The 20,238-nt window shown below is 38.6% G+C and overlaps 2 protein-coding genes across 3 annotated transcripts in view; one reads left to right on the forward strand and one right to left on the reverse strand.

Moving 5' to 3' along the window:
- The window catches only part of DCAF17 (DDB1 and CUL4 associated factor 17), a 37,543-nt gene extending 26,806 nt beyond the window's left edge, over positions 1–10,737 (reverse strand). The window contains exons 1-4 of one of the 2 annotated variants that reach the window (XM_060016599.1): positions 10,306–10,737; positions 9,764–9,867; positions 4,237–4,327; positions 483–619 (exon numbers count right to left, since the gene is read on the reverse strand). In XM_060016599.1, coding sequence (XP_059872582.1) covers positions 483–619; positions 4,237–4,327; positions 9,764–9,867; positions 10,306–10,431 — 458 coding nt within the window. In that variant the 5' untranslated portion in view covers positions 10,432–10,737. Of the gene's footprint in view, positions 1–482; positions 620–4,236; positions 4,328–4,647; positions 5,099–9,763; positions 9,868–10,305 lie in introns of those variants that run through there. The other variant, XM_060016600.1, reaches the window with a different exon arrangement.
- Positions 10,738–10,948: 211 nt separating this feature from the next.
- Positions 10,949–20,238, forward strand: part of METTL8 (methyltransferase 8, tRNA N3-cytidine) — a 152,396-nt gene continuing 143,106 nt past the window's right edge. Inside the window, exon 1 of the mRNA XM_060016601.1 lies at positions 10,949–11,167. The gene's annotated coding sequence lies outside the window, so the exon portion shown is untranslated. The remainder of the gene's footprint in view (positions 11,168–20,238) is intronic.

Genomic DNA, 20,238 nt, shown 5'->3' on the forward strand with positions numbered 1-20,238 from the left:
AAACCATTCCTGATTTAAAATGGAAGTTACAAAAAGCATTGAAAATGTTACATTCACATTTTGCATGCACATATTCATTCCAAAAATTTATATCTAATTTATAAAATTGCTAGTTAAAAATTAACAGTTCTTAGATTATATTACGTAGGTAATTTAACTCAACAGACCAGCCTTCAGAAAAATCTACCATAAAATACATCCTACATATAAAATACTATTTGTAAAAAGTAAATTTTTTAAGAAAGGGTATCTGCCAACTACTAGAGGTTAGTTACTTATGAGGAATACAAAGATAAATGATAAAAGGTCTCCATCCTCAAATCTTCAAAAGTAGTCATGAGGAGAGAAAAATAGAATAGGTTTTTAAACTGAGATCTATGTATACAATGGAAAACTTAAAAAAAAAAAATCTTGAAATATCCCAGGCCACAAGTCTCAATTTTTCATAATAAAATTTTAAATAACAAAGTCACACTTAATACCTGAATTTGCAATATGAAGCAAGATATATTTTCTCAAGGACTTTTCCTGTAGTTGCTGATATACGAAGTAGCCAATTATGAGCAGTCAGTGCTATGAGTGAGGATTTATAATCTGATGTATTGGGAAGCATTTCTCCCTTAAAAAAAATGAGGTATAAAACTGAAACTCCACAGTCATAAACAATCTGCAGTAATCCATATCCAAAGAAAACAGCTAAACACTTAAAGAAGTAGTCAAATAAGTAAATTAAAAAAGAACTATTAATGCACAAATAAAGAATTAAGACAAGGAAAGATTAAAATCATGAATAATTATTTTCATCATTAATTTATTAAGTGAGTTTGTTCACATGGAGTGCTTCAACAGTACCTGAAATAACTGATTACTTATTAAGTATTAATCATTAAGTATTCAACAAATGTTAGCCACTCAGTATCATAATAACAACAGTAACAGGAGTACTACTGATGCTGCTGTGATAACAATAGCAACAATAACAGTTCTTTTTTTTTTTTTTTTTTTTTTTTTTGCGGTACGCAAGCCTCTCACTGTTGTGGCCTCTCCCGTTGCGGAGCACAGGCTCCGGACGCGCAGGCTCAGTGGCCATGGCTCACGGGCCTAGCCACTCCGCAGCATGTGGGATCTTCCCGGACCGGGGCACGAACCCATGTCCCCTGCATTGGCAGGCGGACTCTCAACCACTGTGCCACCAGGGAAGCCCCAATAACAGTTCTTAAAACTATGTATAATACCATAAGCAATTAAGAGTCATCTGCTAGAATAGATGTTTCTTTATTCTTGTTTTCCTTTTGATAAAAGTTAAAATGGCAAAAGAGCAAATTATCCCATTAGTCACTGTGGCTCTACTCTAACCTCAAATGAAAAGCTAAAATCCAGAATCAAGGCAGCCAAAGAAGAAAAGAATCAGACCTAATTTTAAAGAGAACCTCTGTCTCCAATGGATTACCCCCAACAAAGGGAGAGGACAGCTGCTTGGGCGTACCTGCCACTGAGGGGTTGCCATAAGGTGGAAGACTAAGGCAGAAAGAGAAAGAGAAGCCAAGGGTTCTACTTTGATTTATAGAATAAAAAAGATGTTCTAAGGGGAAAGTTAAGAATAAGGAAGTTGAAATTACTCTTATATTGCTTGGGCTGAAGAGTGAATAGAAAAGAATGTAAGTGTAGTTATTTTATTTATACTCCTAAGGTTTGTCTCCCCTTTCAAATGTCAGGGAAAGAAACAAGGTTTTTTTGTTTGTTTCTTGGGGGGGTGTGTGTGTGTTTAAGCTTATTAGCTACTGAAGTCTTACACTAAAATCACAGGCAATGATGTAAATATTTTTATTCTTTGGTGTCTTACATAAGTATCACCTCATGGAGTTTTTAAAAATGTACCATTTATACCTTGCCTACTTAAAAAAACAAGGATTAAGTAGCATACATAATAGGTTCAAGCTATTTTCCTAAACTAAAAGTTGTATTTCACACATTATCTCAGAGAAGAAGGGTGCTAGTTTAAATGTAGTTTCACATCAGTATGTTAATACAATATGCTTTGTAGTTTTTCTTAGTGGAAAATCTTGCTCCACTTCAAATAAGAATGAAATGTTTAAAGAGAATTGAGATTAGGAATTTGGTTACTAGAAACTTTATTTTTGCAGGATTGCTCTAAATTTTTGGTGTTCTGCACTGGTGTCTTCAAAATGTTTCTCAGTTAGGAAATCTGTCATCCTCTTCCCCTCACCAATGAGACTGGATTAAAAGGCTTTAGATGTGGGGACACAAAAGTTATTTTTAACTTTCAATAAGGAGTTGGGGAAGAGAACGTAGATTTAAAGCTTCCTGATTTTTAAAAAGGAGACTTCTATGAAAAGAAAGCAACTGTCCAGGGAAAAAGAAAGCAGCAGCTCTGGAAAACTACAATTTTATGTAAAAACAACTGTTTAAAAAAAAAAAGGAATTTTAATAATAAATGCAAAGCATAGTCTCTTAACCTTTAAACATTATTTTTGGTCACATATTCTATTTTTCCTAAAAAATAAACAGCCAGATTCACAGACCTGATTAGTTTGTTGTAGTACTTTTTTTCTTTCTTCTTTTTTTTTTTTTTGGCCACACCAGACATCATGTGGTATTTAGTTCCCTGACCAGGGGTCGAACCCGTGCCCCCTGCAGTAGAAGCGAGGAGTCTTAACCACTGGACCACCAGGGGAGCCCCTGTTGCAGTACTTTTTTTTTTTTAAACATCTTTATTGCAGTATAATTGCTTTACAATGGTGTGTTAGTTGCTGCTGTATAACCAAGTGAATCAGCTATATGTATACATATATCCCCATATCTCCTCCCTCTTGCGTCTCCCTCCCCACCCCTCTAGGTGGACACAAAGCACCGAGTTGGTCTCCCTGTGCTATGCAGCTGCTTCCCACTAGCTAGCTATTTTACATTTGGTAGTGTATATATGTCCATGCCACTCTCTCACTTCGTCCAGCTTACCCTTCCCCCTCCCCGTGTCCTCAAGTCCATTCTCTATGTCTGTGTCTTTATTCCTGTCCTGCCCCTAGGTTCATGAGAACCTTTTTTTTTTTTTAAGATTCCATATATATGTGTTAGCATACGGTATTTGTTTTTCTCTTTCTGATTTACTTCACCCTGTATGACAGTCTCTAGGTCCATCTACCTCACTACAAATAACTCAGTTTCGTTTCTTTTTATGGCTGAGTAATATTCCATTGTATATATGTGTTGCAGCGCTTCTTAAGTGTTTCTTAGAACACTGATCCTATGGAAAATTAATATTTAAAAATATATCTCAAAATAGGAAGTTCTATGATCAAAAAAGCTGGGAAAACGGTTTGACAATCACCATGAACAGTAGTATTATTGTAAGTATTAATAGTATTAAAGGCTCTGAGAAGTAATTCTATAAATAAACTTGTTTAACCCTTTAAACAACCTAATTCTCCCAACTCCTCTAGCAATTATAAGATGTTAACATCTTATGAAAACGGTGTTCTGAAAAAATATACACTGGGACAATGCTGATCTGATGGAATGAGCTTATCTATTATTTTATTATTTTTATTTTTATCTTATTATTTTCCTAAAAAGATTCATAGAGGAAACCCGTAAGAATCCACTTTCAAAGAGTCACATGGGCTTCCCTGGTGGCGCAGTGATTGAGGGTCCGCCTGCCGATGTAAGGGACACGGGTTCGTGCCCCGGTCCGGGAAGATCCCACATGCCGCGGAGCGGCTGGGCCCGTGAGCCATGGCCGCTGAGCCTGCACGTCCGGAGCCTGTGCTCCGCAATGGGAGAGGCCACAACAGTGAGAGGCCCGCATACCGCAAAAAAAAAAAAAAGAGTCACGTAACATAACTGTTGCCCTAAATAAATATTTTATTGTCTCAATATATTAAGTAGAATAATCTCTTAAACGCTAAGAATAACTATAAACTAGCTTATATTGCTTATGAAACTTTTAATCAGTTCATAACTTTTTCTAGTTTTCAAGATTTACAAATGGTATTAAAAGTTAAAAATATATTCATAGTATTAATATATAATTTTTTAGGACAGGAATTACTTGGTGAGGAAAAATGATAATCAAAAGATATGCTCTCTTCTTGATTCCTTTCAAAGTTTAAGAATCACTATGATGCCTAAGTTTTATTTCTTTATGCAGTACATTAACAATAATCTGTTCTTCTAGGCTAAAAATGCTTTAGAAATAAGTGCTCTAAAAACAAATCTTACCACTGGGCATTCCCATAATAAAGCATCCTCTATTTTTTCTGATTTGGAACATTTTGGCATTTCATAAAGTTTTCTTGGCTCTGATGCAACGCTGGGGAAAAAAAAAAAGATTATTCTTCTTCATAAATGAGGTAGTGTTTGCTCAGATTTGACGGTTTTGTTTTTTTTTAATTCAGAGATTTGGAATACCAAAAATACAACTTGCTACTTTGTTTTCCTCTTCTTGATTAAATGTTAACATTTTTTTTTCTGATCACAAAATTCATAATACACATTCATAGAAAAAAATCTAAAATACATAATAAATTAAAATAAATTATAATAGTACAAAACTACCCAATTAACATTTTGGCTCAGTATTAATATCTTGGTTCATTTCCCTCTAGCTTTTCTTTATATACACATACCCACCTGCTGATCACTTTCCAAAATTGGAGCATACTGAATTCTTTCTTTATTCTTTAACATTTAATACGAATATCTCTGTTGAATTCCACATTCATAAACTGTTATTCCAACATCATAAAATGAAAATTAATTAGATAAAGAGTTCCTTTATTTGCGATGCAAATTAGTAGATAATAAAGGAAATACCCTTTAAGGCTTTTTTTTTTACTCCCAAGTTGTGTTTCAGAAAGGTTGAATAAGCTTATACTTCTGTCAATATTGAACACTATATTTTTGATATGAAAAATAGTCTCTTACCTTTAATATATACTTCCCTGATTACTACTAAGAGGTGTACATAGATGTTTTCATTTTTTTAAACTCATGAACTTTAAAATTAAACTACTATTTAGAAACAATTTTTAGGGTGACAATTTTATTCAACTTTGATGTACTCTCACTGACTCAAAGGTTTAAACCAAACAGAATTTCACAGGAATGAAAGCAACCTCATATATGATTCTAACCTATGGGTAAAACACCCCTGAATGGAATATTAAAGAACTCCAATGGTATTTACCATTGGATCACCAATCAATGCCACTTACCCTGATTTTTTAAAAATTTTCAATTAAAGCAGCTATCTCTAAATTGGAAAAGTTACAATACGGGCATTAAATGATACCAAAGAATTACTGTTAATTTTGCTGGGCATGATAATGACATTATGATGATATAAGAAGATGTCCAGATTTCCACTTCTAGCATGAGAGTATGAGGAGCTCTATGGACATGCTCCCCAGTAAAATGGTGAGAATTATAAAAGGACAACTAATTAAAGTCTCTGGAAGTGGTCCTAGAGGCATATAACAAATGAAAAAACATTTACTCAAAAAAATCTACTAGAACTCAGTAAGAACAGTAAGAGTCTATGGTGTTTGAAATAATATGTGCTCCCTCTCCACCATTCTTAGCTCAGCAAGATGAAAACTCTACTCCAGACTGGTACAGCCAAGAGCACAGGGCTCCCTCAACCCCCGGCTCCTAGAGGGTTACCTTCCCTCGAAGGGTAGAATGACAGCATTTTCCATCCAGCCTCCACCTCCTCGTTGCTGGGCCTGGGTTCTAGGTTAGTGCAGTCAAGAGGTGGGACTCCCTTCTGCCTAGCCCCTACTCATGGGACGGAGGCTCTATCTTGGGCCTGCCATGCCTAAGAATACTGGAGCTCTGATTACCCTTATCCCACCTCATAAAGCAGTGGTTCCACATTGAGAGTGGCAAGAAAATCCGAGGCTAATGTCTGCCCCAACCCCATGTGCTCAGCTAGAGTAAGGGAGTCATTCAGAGGCAAAAGTGCCACTGACCCTCTCCCCCCACCAGCTTGAGAGCCTTGGCTTGAAGATTTTGCCTGGCGGAGAAGCAGGCCATAAAGCAGATAGCTCCAAGTCTCTTCCCAGAGAAACTGACTTCATTTGTAACAGAGTGAGAAGTTCTAGCCTAAGAGCACTCTCACAACCAGTGGAGGCTGTGATGAAAGGCAAATGAGTAGAGATCTGTAGATTCACTGGCCATACAGGCTAAACTGTAGGCTGGTTAATTTGCTGGAGAGAACCAGAAAAAGATTGCTAGGACGAGCCCTCCAGGGTCAGAACAAATCTCAAACACTACTTAAAAAACCATTGTCTCTAACTTCTGGTTTCTGGTCCATCAGTCATGTCCTCACAACAAGAAAATAGCTAAGCAAACTGAAAATCAACAACTCTTATTAGTTACATCAGATAATTGAGGTCAGAGGGCAAATTGCTGCCCCCAAAACTGGAGAGAGAGGTGGATACCAAGAATCACAGCTTACTAGAAGCAAAAACCCAGGAGCAAGCCGCTGGAGTCAGTACTGGGGAGACAAAAACAAGAACACCAGAGAAAATTTTAGGCTCTGACACCTACAGCGACAGCAAACAACAAACACAGCCTAACTCCTAGCCAGATAAATATTAATCTCACTCTAAAGACCTATTTACTACAATTCCTTTTACCCAATACATCATGAACTTTCAACAAAAAATTGCAAGGCATGCTAAAATGCAAAATACGAAGTTTAAAGAGACAAAGCAAGTGTGAGGACCAGACAAGTTATGGTGGAGGTTTCGGAATTATCAGATTGGGAACTTAAAATAAATATGATTAATATGCTAAGGACTCTAATGGAAAAAGTGGAGACATGGAGGAACAGATGGGTAATTAATCACAGAGAAAAAATCCTAAGAAAAAATCAAAAGGAAATGCTAGAAATCAAAAACACCATAATACAAATGAAGAATGTCTTTGATGGGCTTATCAGGAGACTGGACACAGTTGAGGAAAGAATCAGTGATCTTGAACATACGTCAACAGAAACTTCCCAAACTAGAAAGAAAAAAGAATGAAAAAAGCAGAACAGAACATCTAAGAACTGTGGGAAATTGGAAAATGTGTAATGTACACAAAATGGGAATACCAGAAGGAGAAGAAAGAGAACAAAACAGAAGAAATACTGAAATAATAATGGCTGAAAATTTTCCAAAATTAATGACAGACACCAAACCACATACATAGGAAGCTTACAGAACACCAAGCATGATAAATACCAAAAAATCTATACCTAAGCATACCATATTCCAACTGCAGAAAATCAAAAACAAAGAGAACATCTTGAAAGACGGTAGAGGGAAAAAAATCACCTTACCTACAGATGAACAGGTTAAGAATTACACTGGACTTCTCTTCAGAAACCATGCAAGCAAGTAGAGAGTGGAGTGAAATATTTAAAGTGATGAAACAAAACAAACTCCCACCAACCTAGAATTCTGTATCCTGAGAGGTTATCCTTCAAAAGTTGAGGAGAAATAAGACTTTTTCAGACAAACAAAAATTGAGGGAATGTGTTGTCAGTGAACCTGCCTTATAAGAAAGTTCTGCCTTAAGAACTCAAAGAAGTTCTCCAGAGAGAAGAAAAATGATATAGGTCAGAAACTCAGATTTACATAAAGAAAAGAAGAATGTTAAAGAAGGAATAAATAAAGATAAAATAAAATCCATTGTTTTTCTTATACTTAATTGATTTAACTGATAAAAAGGTGTTTATAATAATGTATTCAGCAACAAGGTATTCAATGATTATAGCTTATGGATAAGTAAAATGTATGACAGCAATATTATAAAAGACAGGAGGGAGGAATTAGAAACACTCTGTTATAAGGTAGCTGCACTACTCATGAAGAGAGTAGGAGAAAGTGACTTGAAAGTGACTTAGATTAGTTGTAAATGTATACTGCAAGTTCCAAGGCAACCACTAAAAAGTTTAAAAAAGAAATATAACTGATATGTTAAAGTGGAGAGAAAATGTAATCATATAGGATGCTCAGTTAAAACCAGAGAAGGCAGAAACAGAATAAAAGACAAAGAAACAAAGAAAGCTGGAGTAGCCATATTAATTTCAGACACAGCAGACTTTGACAAGGAAAATTATCAGGGATAAAGAGTGGCATTAATGTGTATGCATCTAACAACAGAATGTCAAAATATGTGAGACGAAAACTTACAGAACACAAGGAAAAATAGACAAATCCACTAATATAGTTAGAGACTTCGAAACAACCTCTATCAGTAACTGACAGATCCAACAAGCAGAGTCCATAAGGATATAGTTGAACTGAACAGTACCATCAATCAGCTGGGTCCAACTGACATCTTTAGAGTACTTCATCCAACAACAAGGGAATACACATTCTTCTCAAGCCCACGTGAAACATTCACCAAGATAGACCACACTCTGGGCCATAAAGTATACTTCAACAAATTAAAACAACTAGAAATAATACAAAATATGCTCTCAGAACACAGTGGAATTAGATTAGAGATCAATAACAGAAAGATAGCTGGAAAATCTCAAAATATTTGGAGATTAAATGACACATTTATAATTAACACAAGGATCAAAGAAGCTCTCAAATTTTAAAATGAATATACAGTGTATCAACATTTGTGGGATGCAGCAAAAACAGTCCTTAGAGGGAAATGTATGGCATTAAATATATATATTAGAAAAGGAGAGGTGTTTTTGGGTTGGTGAACACATGGAGATTCAGGAAGAGTGGCAGGCTCAGAGAGCATAGAAGCTCTGCGCTCCTTCCCATATACACTGCCCTATGCATCTCTTCCATCTGGTTGTTCCTGAGTTATAAACTTTTATAATAAACTGGTAATCTACTAAGAAGCCAGTCACACACAAAAACCCATATTATGTGATTCAATTTTTTGAAATGTCCAAAACAGATGAATCTATAGAGACAGAAAGTAGACTAGCAGGTGCATAGGGCTGAGGGTGATGAAGGTATCCTGGTGATAGCTAAAGGGTACAGTGTTTCTTTTTGAGGTAATGAAAATGTTCTAAAATTAACTGTAGTGATGTCTATATGAACCATCAGTGGTTCATCAAATTCATTTTCATTCAATTTCAAGGAAGTAAAAATCATTGCATCGTACACTTTAAAATGGTGAATTCTTTCTTAAAAAAGAAAAAGAAAATGGCCATATTTTTTTAGAGAAGCAAACTTAAGTACGGCATGATGTTTGGAATATGCTTTAAAATATTTAGCAAAGGAATAAAGGAAAAGGGGGTGGGAAAAGATAAGCAAATGGCAAAATCTTGATCCTTTTTGAATCTAGGTAATGAATATATGGGGTTCACTATGCTATTCCCTACTTGAGCAAGTTTGAAAATTTCCTTCTAAAACAAAGGCAAGTAGTTTCAAAACAAAACACAGAAAGTCTTCTCTAAAACATCATCTAATTAGTAGGTACCTGGATCTCTTGGCTCTGGTATCTTTTAAGCAGAATAAAATACTACATTGTACTCAGCAAACTGTCATTTTGCCTGCAATATAAATTTGCTTTAAGTTGGTGTTTACAAGAATAAAACCTCAAACTTTAGATTTAACAAGATTTTAAAATTACATGTATTTTACCCCCTACCCTTATTTTGGACCGATTTCTCCATTCTCCTATTTCACTAAGCACTAATGTAGGCATGTGTTTCTATAAAAATTAGAGTTAAGATCAACAGTCAAATGAATTACAGCAAAAACTTTCACCAAAAAGATACCTGCTGACACAGCACCGATAGTTGTCAAAATATATTCTTCCTCTCTCATAGGCTATAGGTGACTTGGAATGAGTTGTCCAAACATTCTTAAACTTAGTACTTTCCTGAAAGACACAAGGAATTTCGATTTAGCAAATAACTCCTAAGTTTCTACTGTGCACCAATTTTAAGTTGGATAGTTACATTTACAGTTTTCAAAGTAATTTCATGTACGTTCTTAAAAAAACATTATGTTCAATTCTTCCTCACTCTGCCTTCACGTTTTGGCTTAAGTGGGGTGACCAATTTTTAGAAAAAAAAACTGTCTGCAATAAGACATAAGAAAGTTAAAAGTAAAAGCATGTGCCGGTTCTATTAAAGGCTATTTACTAATCCTCCAGGTTCAAGGCCTGGATCACCTTGCCCATCAAGGGTGATCTTAAAACGGGGCTGTATTGCGTGAAAACTGCACCCCTGCCGGAAGCTTGACTCCCACCCCTAGCCCCACCCTCCGCCAATCGCCCCGCTGCCCTTGGTTCGGCTCCCGGCCGGCGGGCGGTCACCTGGCACACCAGCGCCCGCAGGATACCCAGGTTCGTCCTCTGCACCACGCCCGCGTCCCGAGAGAAGAAGCCCAGCGCCCGGCGACTCAGCCTGCGGCACACGTTGGGCTTCTGGCTTGGGCCCATGGAGGTGCGGGCCGGTGGCGGAGTTGGCAGGGCCCAAGAGGGGTGCGCCCCTCACTCCGACGCTGGGCAGGAGCCGCTACCTCCGAACCTCCAGGCCCCAGCTCCCCGAGGGGCCCAGGAAAAGCTGACACCCGGAGCCGGGCCGGGGGCGCACGGCAGTGACGCGAGGTTAGGCAGAGCCGGCGCCGCCCGAGACCGGGCAATTGGGAAGGAAAAGAAACTTCCTTCCTGGCTGGCCCCTCAAACGCTCTCCGGCTCCGGACCCGGCGGCCGGCACTGCGACGACCGTAACGCGCGGTCCGCCGGAGCCGTTCCCTCACTGGGAAATGTAGTTCCCAGTGCCCTCGGAGGCATCTTGACTTCTGTCCAGAACTACAACCCCCACAAGGCAGCGGGGAGCGAGCGCTTGCCCCGGCCCCGCCTCCAACCGGCCGCGGCCCCGCCCGGCCTTGCCTCCTCTGGCCCCGGCGGAGGCTGCGCCGTAGGGCTGGCGCGCCTTTCCGGCTCAGCACGCGGCGCCAAGGGAGAACCCTGGGGGCGCTGTGCTGCAGCCTCTTGGTCCCCGTTACCTGTTCAAGCCCTGCGTTCAGGGGTGCGTCCCTTGCCGCCCCGGTACCCTTACGTCTCTCAGCCCCCGACTTTTGCTCTGAGAGGCCCTGACCGGGCGCCGAGAGGGTGGCGGTGTCGTGTGCTACCGCCCCTCTCCCTCGAAGGCAGCGTCCAGTGCTAAAGAAAGGTACGCCCTCGGCTTTCCCTTCAGTCACGCGTTGGACGTTGTGGATGAGGTGTACGGTTAAACCTTTTGGGTCCGTAAACACTATGCTTTTGTTATTATGAGTTAGTGGTGAAGGTGCTGGCATTCCCACCAAACTAGAGTTGAATTATTTTCCCGGAGGCCCGCCCTTTTGTGGTCCGCAGAGACGCAGGCTGGTTTTGCGATAATTGCTGCATTGTCCTTACTCGCCTTTTTTTCCCCTCCTTATCGGGAATGAAATATGAAATATTTACATTGTTATTGAACTGCCTAGGGTACTCCACGTTGATTCCTCTAAGTAAAAGATAACTTTGTGACTAGCCCTGCCTGTAGGGTCAAGGTTCCTGTCATATCCTCAAGGGCTGGGTCATTGAGGATATGACATTCCTACCACACTAAGGTTTCAGTAATCATGCACCAGACGAGGGCCCTTGCTTTGCTTTTAAGTGCCTTGAGGGTGGTGTCTTTGCATCTCCCACGTGGCCTCTTGTTCAGACGTGGGCTAGGGAGTGATTGCATTTGACTGACAGAGCAAAAAGTACAATACTGGGTGAGTGCATTGGTTTTAAGTGTTTAGGAAAAATTTGTCATATCTCTTTTTAACTCTGCTGAATTTCCTTTAGGGCCTGGGCTTTTGCTGATTTTTTCATGACTTATTTACAGCATACTGTGGAGTGCTTTGTATATTTTTAGAGAGCGCTATAATAGTTAATTTGGTAATTCATGAATGCAGCTGTCACTGAGAAAACGAACCCAGAAAAGATAACTGGGTTTTCTTTGGCGAAAATGAAATTCAAATCATTGCTGAATTGAATTGATCACCTCTTTTTTTCTCCTTCCCCTTCACCCCAACTTGTTTGTCTCCCCGTGGTCTGTATCTCACCACCAAGTCACCCAAGGGACAGTCATCCTAGATGCCCTCTTTTCTGTCACCCTCAACCAAGTGCTTTTGATTCTGTTATCCATCTCCTCTTCATATCCCCCCCGGAGTAATTTAGGGCCTCACCATTTTATCACATTATTATGTTAAGTAGCCTCCTTTCTGCCTTACTTAAATACTTTCAATTCCAATCCTCCTCACTGCTGCCAGAGTGATTTTTCTAAAGCACAAATCTGTCATTTCCCTATTTAATCTTTCAGTAGCTCCCCGTCACCCAGAGCAGAATTTCTCAAACCTAAGTAGATACCTAGGATTCTCTATGGTGAGCTTAAAATATGTTCGGTATAAATGGTTGTACATTAAATGAAGCAAAACTATAAAACAAATAAATTCTGATGAATGCTTATTTATTGTTAACAATGAGACTGTTTTTGCTGGACCTATCATGCTCTAAAAAGTAAACCTTCACTGTCCTCCAGGGCATAAATTCCTTACAGAAAGGCCTGTCCGCATTGTCCTTGTGTTGAGAGATTACTCAGTGACTTCACCTCTTTTCTTTATTTAAACCAGTGTAAAAATCTTCCTTTGTTCATTGTGTCATGATTTCATTTGACCTTCACTTGACAAATATCATTTACGTAAAAGTCTCCATGTCTCTCATTAAACCTGTGCCGATGATAAACCACTTGTTTGCCAGTGCAGTCCTAAACACAAACATGTGAACTGAAATCTTGTGACAGCACTGTAATCAATTAAAAGGTAGTCATCCAGGTGATCCAGAGTATCCTTTTGTTCAAAAAAATTTTTTTATTTAGATTCTTAACAAATTAAAAATAAAACGTTTCTCTAGAGAAATCTCATAACCTCGAGGCTACATAATACGAATTTCTCGAGGTCAGTATAGGTGCCTTATAGGACAAAATCTGAATGCCTTAGTATAGTATACAGGGCACTTTACTATCTGCATCTTGCCCACATTTTCAGCTTCACCTTTGCCCGTCCTTCACATTTGCTGCTTTTTTTTTTTTAGAGTCTGTACTTCTTAAAAAAATTTATTAACTTATTTATTATTTTTGGCTGCATTGGGTCTTCATTGCTGCCTGCGGGATTTCTCTAGTTGTGGTGAGCGGGGACTTCTCTTCGTTGTGGTGCGTGGACTTCTCATTGTGATGTCTTCTCTTGTTGTGGAGCACGGGCTCTAGGTGTGTGGGCTTCATTAGTTGCAGCATGCAGGCTCAGTAGTTGTAGCGCACGGGCTTATTGCTCTGTGGCATGTGGGATCTTCCCGGACCAGGGCTCCAACCCGTGTCCCCTGCAATGGCAGATGGATTCTTAACCACTGCGCCACCAGGGAAGCCCCACATTTGTTCTTGTGCTTCTGACATGTTGCCTACTTGCTCAAGCCAGGGTGCCTTTACATTTAAAATTTTCTTTGTCTGGAGCACACTTCCTTTCCTCTTATCTGTTTATCTCAAGACTCATCCCAGGTATCACAGCTCCACTCACACACTTTTCCCGACCCCTCCATCTTCTAACATATTAGAAGAGACAAGGCAAGTTATAGCCTTGCCTCTTCTAACACGTTACTCTGCATACACTGGTTGTGGCACTATATTAGAATTGTTGTTTGCCTGTCTTCCCAACGTTTGTGTTTAGAGAGGTCCATTCATTCATTCAACATACATATGCAGTAACCACATTTTAGGCAGTGTGCTAAGGATGCATATGTATGTTGAATGAATGGGCTATTCTAAAAACAATGTTGTACAGATTCTGTTGTCAGCAACTAAGTACTTTTAACATAGAATCAGATTTAGTCTTTATTCTTTAAATAAGTAGGAAACCACAATATTCATAAAAAGAAATAACTTTTTAAAAACTTTAATCCCTTGTTATAAAGCAGAAACTAACCATTGTAAAGCAATTATACTCCAATAAAGATGTTAAAAAATAAAATAAAAAATAAACCTATGGGAATCAATCAATAAATAAAGATTCTTTTATTCACAAACAAACAACAAAAACTTTAATCCCTAACAGTTCTACCTATAAAGTAGATATTTTCTTGTTGAAGGTAAAATGTCATGAATCGATATCCCTAGGTTAAGATTTGGAAATGACTTCTCTTAATTTGGGGCATAAAACAAACATTAGTTCTTTTTTTTTTTTTTCATTCTGTGTCTGTGTGATGTTTAGAGAATACTTAACCATCCTTGCCATGATACTTTAAAGACAGAAAAGAGGACACGTGAGTTCAGAAGTTAATAAAATGCTTTTTGTTCACATACGTCATTTAAAGAGGCATAACAGAATAAATGTATAAAACACTCTGGTTATTAAACCTGAACATTTGTTCAGAGACAAAGAAATTTGAACCAAGGCCACAAGAGGTCATTCATTCAACATGTAATTATTTTCATCTACAATGTGCTGGCAGCTATTTCGGCATAGGGTATAACAATGAACAGGGAACAAGGTCCTCACGTGTTGGGAGAGATAGACAATACATAGATTTTAAAAATAAGATTTTCAGGTAGTGATAAAGTGCTGAGAAGAAGAGAAAACAGAGTGATGTGCTCGACAGTGAGTGGTTGAGAGCCCTACTGTACCCAGATGGTCAGGAAAGGCCTCTCTGAAGAGTGGAGTTTGAACTGAGCCCTGAATGATGAGGATGAGCCAATCTGCATGAACTAAGATTAGAGTAGTCTAGGCAGAGGGATGCTCCAATTCAGGGTCCCTAAGGCAATCACAACGTTGGATTATTCTAAAATTATGAGAAGGCTAGTGTGATTCTTTAGTGTGCATGAGGGAAGTGAACTTGCCAAGGTAGGCTGGGACCAAGTCACATCGGGTATAAGGAATTTTGGATTTTATTCTGTTGTGATGGGAAGCCATAGGACACTTTGAAGAAGGAGTGTAATGTGATCTAATTTGTTATAATAAGGTCATTGTGGCTATAGTGTACTGTAGTGGCACAAGGAGATGGTGGCTGTTGCATTGGTCCAGATAAGAGATGATAGATGGGGGCTTCCCTAGTGACGCAGTGGTTGAGAGTCCGCCTGCCAATGCAGGGGACGCGGATTTGTGCCCCAGTCCGTTAGGATCCCACATGCCGCGGAGCGTCTGGGCCCGTGAGCCATGGCCGCTGAGCCTGCGCGTCTGGAGCCTGTGCTCCGCAACGGGAGAGGCCACAACAGTAAGAGGCCCGCGTACCGCAAAAAAAAAAAAAAAAAAAGAGATGATAGATGGACTAGAGTGGTGGCAGCAGAGATGGAAAGAAGGGAACAGATTCAGGATATATTTATTTTGAAAGTAGAACTGACAGGATTTCTGATGTAGTAGATATTAAAGATGAAGGAAAGAGTCAAGTGAAATCATGATAAAGCAGAACCACAAATCAACATCCCCAAATTCCCCAGAACAAATGGAAAGCTGGGAAATACTCACGATGTGCTGTCAATGAAAGATGCCAAGATTTCATTAAATGTACACATTAGCATTATAGACATTAATGCTGGAGAATGTTAGGATTTGTTCTATGGCTGGGGCATGTGGGAAGAGAGGAATAAAATCAGGTCCCAGAAGTAGGCAGGGGTCAGAGCATGTGAGCCCATGGCAATGTGATGGGAAAAATCTCTGGAGTGATATTACATTCCCTTAAAGAGATAGTTAGGTACAGCATCAGGACAAGAGTGAAGTAGAGAGACCAGTTAGCAGGTAATTGTAGTAGTTCAGGTGAGAGTGAGTCACTTTTGGAAATTTATTTTGAAATTATTGAGGCTTTTAACCATAAATTTGGTTCTTTTATTTTTTCTCTGTATATTTTGATGATATATATCTGAACATGTAGTAGATTCATTCATATACAAAGTCCAGAAAGATTTAGGTTTAAAGGATTGATAGTAAAGTTTACAAACTATTCCTCTTATTTAAAAAAATATTTTATTTATTCAAAAGAATATGTATAGGTAACATAGCATAATATGTAAATAATAATTATAAAATGAATACCCAGATAGCTATCATCAACTTTAAAAAAACAGAACATTACCTAAAACTTTGACATCTCCTATGTGTCCATCGTTGTTCCTGGATCCCTCTTTCTTCTTTATATAAATAAAACATTAAGTTTTGAATGTTTTTGAACATCATATAAATTGAATCATACTGCATATATGTACTCGTCTACAAGTTGTCTATTTTTGCTTCAGCATTACACTTGACAGAGTACCTGTAGTTCATTTCATTTATTTTTACCAATATATAGTATTTCATTGTGTGAATTTACTACAATTTATTTATCCATTTTCTACTGGCTGGGCTTTTGTTTCTTTTGGGCTTTTTATTCCTAGAAAAGTGCTTCTATAGACCTTAAACCTGTGTTTTGGTACACACATTAAAAAAGGTGTTCTTTTTCTATTGCTGTGTAACAAATTACCCCAAACTAAGCACCTTAAACTAACACCCATTTATTGTCTCTCTTTTTTTTGTACACCGATGACTACTTGTCCCAGAGCCATTTATTGGAGGGGCCCTCATTTCTCCACAGATCTGTAGTGCTAACTCTGTTATATATCGAGTTTACATTCATAGTGTATTTCTAGGCTCTGTTTTCTGGTCTATTCTATTTTTCTCTCCCTGGGTTAATGAATACCTGACCACTTTTATAATAAGCCTTTCCAGCTGGTACAGCAAGTCCTCTACCTTATTCCTTTTCTTCAGGAGGATCTTATTTCTTTTTTGCAATTGCACTTTCATATACATTTTTAAATCTGCTTAAGTTCTACAAAAACCTTACTGGAATTTTGATTGGGATGACATTAAATCTACCTATCAATTTGAAGAGAACTGACATCTTTACCATATCAAATTATCCTATCTCTGAAGACAGTATGTCTCTCCATTTATTTAGATCTTTTTAGTGTCTTTTAATGAAATTTTATAATCTTTTTATTAATGGATTGCATATTTTGCAACTTTCTAAGTACATTATATTTTTGGTCAGTGTTGTACATGGTGTATGTATTTTTTTAATTAATTTTTTTGTGGGGGCTGCATTGGGTCTTCGTTGTGTGAATGGTATATTTTCAAATTAGGTCTTCTCACTATATTTTTGCTAGTATGCAAACATGCAGTTGTCTTTTTGTATATTGATCTTATGTTTAGCAACATTGTTTTTGTATATTGATCTTTTGTTTGCCAACATTTATCTTTAATAGCAATAATTGTCATTTGTAAGGTTTGGGGGATTTTTCTACATGGATAATCATGTCCTCTGGAAACTGTGACAGTTTTGTTACTTCCCTCTCAATTCTTTTACTTTTTTTCCTCTTTCTTTTCTTACTATGTTGGCCAGGATCAGTGCAGTGTTGAATAGAACCAGTGATAATGGACATCCTTGTCTTATTCATGTTTATAAATGGAATACTTCTAATATTTCACCATTAAGGATGACATTGTAGGTTTTTGGTAGCTACCTTTTATCAGGTTAATGAACTTCTCATCCATTCCATATTTGCTAAAAGTCTTGTTCATTTTATTTTTAGTCATGAATGGGTGTTGAATTTTATCAAAGACTTTGTCTGTAACTGCTGAGGTGATAATATAATTTTTTTCCTGTAATCTGATAATGTGGTAATTACATAAATATATTTTCTAATGTTAAACCAAACTTGAGTTTAGATAAGTTTTGGTGATGTGTTTTGTTTTTTAAACACTGTGGAATTTGGGCAACTGCTGGCTTCATTGCTCTCGCAGCTCTTTGGATCTTTGCTAGCTTTTGGTCTCTGAGGGTTTCTCTTTCTTTCTTGCTGGCTCACTGATGTATCGATATTTAACAAGATATATTTTTTAATGTATTTGTCCAGGCTTTTGGGAATATTTTATAGCAGAAAGGTTTTGGGGGTATCAGGCTCACCAAATTACCAGAACAAGAATTCTACTTTCTCATATTTTTAGTGTAAAAGCTTCCATTAATGTAAGATACGATCACTTAGCACCATTTCTGTCTTCTCTTCTTCTTGTCTGTGTGCACAACCATGCCTCTCCCTGCTGAAATCAAGGAAGTGGAGTTGTATGGTAGAAAGAGCATCACATCAGGAGTCACAAGGCACAAGTTGTAGCAGCATCACATAGTGAAATTTTGACTAAGCCATTTACTCTGTTTCCTTCAATCATCTGCTAAGTGGAAACGGGATTGAAGTGAATCACATGAATTTATAAACATGAACACACTGTTGTAGAGAGTTTGGGGAAGAGAGAAGGTTGATTAAGTAGCACAGAGCATTGTTCTTTTTTTAGGGTAGAGAAATTTTGTATGATACTGTAATGGATACATAACACTGTGCATTTCTTTTTTTTTTTTTTTTTTTCTTTTCCTGTAGTGCCATGCACGGCATGCAGGATCTTAGATCCCCAACCAGGGATCAAACCCATGCCCCCTGCATTGGAAGCGTGGAGTCTTAATCATTGGAGTGCCAGGAAAGTCCCAGACTATGCATTTATTAAAACCCATATAGCTTTACAGCACAAAGAGTAAAACTTAATGTATGCAAAATTTAAAAAAGAAGGGGAAGGGGGGTTCCAGGATATAATGCAGACGGTGACAAAAGAATCTAACTGTATTACAAATGTATGCGGTGATCTCACTGAAAGGGGCAAGAGAAAAGGTGCTGACCTAAGTAACTTTGAAAATGAGACTATAAGACTAAAAGCAGTAGGAACTATACATAAGCGCTGTCCTCTAGTTGATAAAAGTTTCCCACAGAGGTATGGGTTAATAATTCTGAAACTACTACACATGAGTACTGGAATTAAACAATTAATAGCTGCATGGTGGATGATGGCAACCAGATTTCTTACTGTTGGAGTGGGAGGTTATAGACAACCAAGTGGGGAAGGCTAGAATGATCCATGTGGTAATGGATTAGAGTTGGAGACATTAGTATAAACTCTAGTTAGCGTACTATAGATACAGATGGATACATATGAAACATTTATAGATAAAGATATGTGTATATGCATGGTTTAGTATACACACATATGTTTCCTTGCTTTGTCAGTTGAGAGGGCCTAGAAGCAAGGACAGCGTAGTAGCAAAGAGCACACCCAGCACCCAGACCATTCTCCAATAAAAGGAACACACACTCTATTTATTTAATAAATTATTTTATTTTATTTATTTTTGGCTGTGTTGGGTCTTCATTGCTGCACACAGGCTTTCTCTAGTTGCGGTGAGCGGGGGCTACTCTTCGTTGTGGTGCACGGCCTTCTCATTGCAGTGGCTTCTCTTTGTTGCAGAGCATGGGCTCTAGGTGTGCAGGCTTCCATAGTTGTAGCACGCAGGCTCAGTGGTTGTGGCTCGCGGGCTCTAGAGCGCAGGCTCAGTAGTTGTGGCGCACAGGTTTAGTTGCCCCGCAGCATGTGGGATCTTCCCAGACCAGGGATTGAACCCATGTCCACTGCATTGGCAGGCAGATTCTTAACCACTGCGCCACCAGGGAAGTCCCAACACTCTTTAGAGGAAATGGCTGATTCTAGGACTGGATCAAGGAATATACAAGAGTCTGCAAAGTCTTGTAGTGCCAGAAAGTAAAGAAGTGCTCAAAAATACAATGATGGGAATGTGTCAAAAGGATATAGGAAACAACAGAAAGAGCTCTTTTTTTTTTGCGGTACGCGGGCCTCTCACTGCTGTGGCCTCTCCCGTTGCGGAGCGCAGGCTCTGGACGCGCAGGCCCAGTGGCCATGGCTCACGGGACCAGCCGCTCTGCGGCATGTGGGATCTTCCCAAACCAGGGCACGAACCCGTGTCCCCTGCATCGGCAGGCGGACTCTCAACCACTGCGCCACCAGGGAAGCCCCAGAAAGAGCTCTTAATTGGCAAAGCAGGAATAGTTTGAACAACAAAATAAAGTAGTATTGGGTTATAACCCAAAGTTTAAAATAAATATCTATGAGACTGTACTGATATAAACAAGTGATTGAACAAATAAATGGGGGAGAAGAAACAAATCTCCCTTGCAAAAACATTCCAAATAATTTATGTAGACACTTCACCCTTAAAAAGGTGGAGCATAACTCCCCTCTCCTTAAGTGTTGCTGTGCATAGTGACTTCCTGCCAAAGCATATGGTATGGAAAAGAGGGGGGTTGGTAACTTTACAGTAGAAACC

The sequence above is a fragment of the Delphinus delphis genome, chromosome 7 (genome assembly GCF_949987515.2).
Source record: "Delphinus delphis chromosome 7, mDelDel1.2, whole genome shotgun sequence".
Lineage (NCBI taxonomy): Eukaryota > Metazoa > Chordata > Mammalia > Artiodactyla > Delphinidae > Delphinus > Delphinus delphis.